Here is a 2,500-nt window from a genome sequence, read left to right as displayed (position 1 = left end):
CCTTAGAAGGGGTAATGGGTACAAATGACTGGGAGGCATGAGCAATTTATTTTTGTATATGGGTACGAGTGGAGAGTCACTTTTTTTTGTGTGCAGTGTGTTGCTGGCCGTTGTTTGACCTTCTTGGCTTGATTTATACACAGCCATATAGTCATATTTTTGTTTAAGTATTACTTTTCCTATGTTTATTTTTTTTTAGGCAATTTAACAAACATTAAAGTAAAACTTATAAGCAACAAAATTGAAAACAAACAAATAAGATCATCAGCAACATATTAGTAGCAAATTAGAAAATCAAATATTATTGGTCCAGTCTTATTTAATATATTTTCCCCAGTATTTTGGAGAAGTGTGGAAGCAGTGAAATGGGTCTGTAGTTTGGAGAGTACATGTTTTTCTCCAGTTTTATGTATTGGGGTGATTTTAGCCATTTTCATTTTAACTGAAAAAACACTGGTTTGAATGGACTGATGACAGATGTGAGTTAAAGGTTTTGCTATACATTCAATAATGTTTTTAAATGTACACATCAGTATATTACTGCTTTTTCATTTATAATATGTGAGATCTTATTTTAGCCTCTAGGCTCCTGTCATTCATCTCTGATATACAAACGCCTCTGAAATAAAGAAAGAAAGCACAACATCTCTCTGAAATCCTGCTGCTTTAAAAGGTGGTGCTGTGAATGCAACAACCGTAGTGTGCAGCTTCACTCACACCCTCTTGGGTGCTTTTCCTTCTGTGATAATTAACAACTGTGACAGTGGAAAGAAGTGAAAGCTGTGAATTAGAATTAACACTGACTAAATAGCATTGTTTGATTACGGACAAAGTTAAAAGGAGGTGGGGGTGGGACAGAAAAGAGGAGGTGGAGACAGTTGAAGGGTAACGAGTGTGGAAAAAAGATGCATTTATCTGCATCAAGGCCATTTTTATAAAAATGCTAGTTTTAAATGAGCGTATAAATGGGGAGAGAGGAGAGTATAAAGGGAAAGCAACACTGACTTTGTCCATCCCTTCACCAAATAGAAGCTAATTGAAAAATTCACACCTGTGGTTCTCTTTTTGTTTTATTTCATTAGTAAAATTAGTGAATTTTTTCCTCGGACCGGATCTGTATCAAACAGACAAATAACAGGTTGCATTTAAAACTGTGACTGCCAGGCACACATGGGATGGTCAAACTCTAATATGGTATTTGTTAGATATTTTAGCATCTTGATTAGCACTGGAGCATTTCAACAGTTTTATGTATTGTCCCATTGCATGTTGTCTGTGGTGTGTCATGGATGCCCTGCATTTATTAACTGCGCAACAAATTTACCTAGGAGTATAAATAAAGCAACCTGAACCTGATACGCTTAAATAAATGTTTCTAAAAAATCCAGAACACACCTCTTGATTGAAATGAATTTCACTCAGTAATCAAACTACCAATAGGGAGATTTTGAGTATTTCATGAAATCTTACTGCCACTGCGATCCTCCCCAGCACGTGCTCTGGAATTCTTTTGAACACATCCAGAGAACCGCCTGCAAAAGACAAACACATTTTTACACTTGTTATTTATTTATTTAACATCAACCCTGTTCAGCACTTTGGTCAACTGCTGTTGTTTTTAAATGTGCTATAGAAATAAAATTGACATTGACATTTTATGCAATTTCTTAACTTTTATCCTAACGGCCTTTTTTGGCACATTTCAAAGTCAAACTCATGTTGGCAATGCAGATTGCAATACCTATCCAAACAGCTGACAACTAAATATTTGCTTGCAATTTTATCTGGTTTAGATCAACATTGGGTCAACCAGAATTTCAAACAATAATTTGCAGCCCAAACTGGCACCCTTGGCAAGAAAAAACTGTTGTTTAAACAAAATACATATCTAAATATATATAGATATATATATAGAAAAAAAACAGCACTGATAGTAAATATCCTTATTACTAAGGCCATATGGTCAAATTTAAATGATTTAATTGATGATTTAATAATAAAGAAAGCTCATTGTGAGGCTGGCTCTGGTGTTGTAATTCTGCACCAAGGCTGAATTTTGGGAAAGATATGTTAGTAGGGGACAACTAAGCAGAGGTGAGTGGTAACGAGTTACAGTGGCTTGATTAAAATTACCCACCCATGCTAAAGTTGATTAAAATAAGGAATTAAAAAACATATATTTTGGAAATGTATCTTAATGCCTTAATTCAAGAAATGTAGTTAAATCCAACCTTTTAAGGACACAAATTGTCTTTGTGAATGAATAATGTATTGTAAATAATAAATGTTCTTCTTTAAAATACAGGGGGCATAAGTAAGAGATAGGCATGGGGAACCTTCCATAAGATCATCTCTCAAAGCAAATCATCTCTCAATGCAAAGCAAACCAGCTATTAAGATAACTGAAATAAAATCATGCCAATATCTATGTATGGTGAAGGGTATGTGATGATGGGGGGGGTTATTTTAATTCCAAAGGCCAAGGGAACTTTATCAGGAT

At 34.7% G+C, this 2,500-nt stretch overlaps 1 protein-coding gene across 1 annotated transcript in view; it reads right to left on the bottom strand.

Annotated features, from left to right (window-relative positions):
• The window catches only part of map2k5 (mitogen-activated protein kinase kinase 5), a 62,595-nt gene that overhangs the window by 38,938 nt on the left and 21,157 nt on the right, over positions 1-2,500 (bottom strand). Inside the window, exon 12 of the mRNA XM_032539298.1 lies at positions 1,471-1,532. Coding sequence (XP_032395189.1) covers positions 1,471-1,532 — 62 coding nt within the window. The remainder of the gene's footprint in view (positions 1-1,470; positions 1,533-2,500) is intronic.

Source organism: Etheostoma spectabile, chromosome 1 (assembly GCF_008692095.1).
Source record: "Etheostoma spectabile isolate EspeVRDwgs_2016 chromosome 1, UIUC_Espe_1.0, whole genome shotgun sequence".
NCBI classification, from domain to species: Eukaryota; Metazoa; Chordata; class Actinopteri; order Perciformes; family Percidae; genus Etheostoma; species Etheostoma spectabile.
The sequence above is the reverse complement of the archived record's forward strand: the minus strand, read 5'-3'. Positions and strand labels throughout refer to the sequence as shown.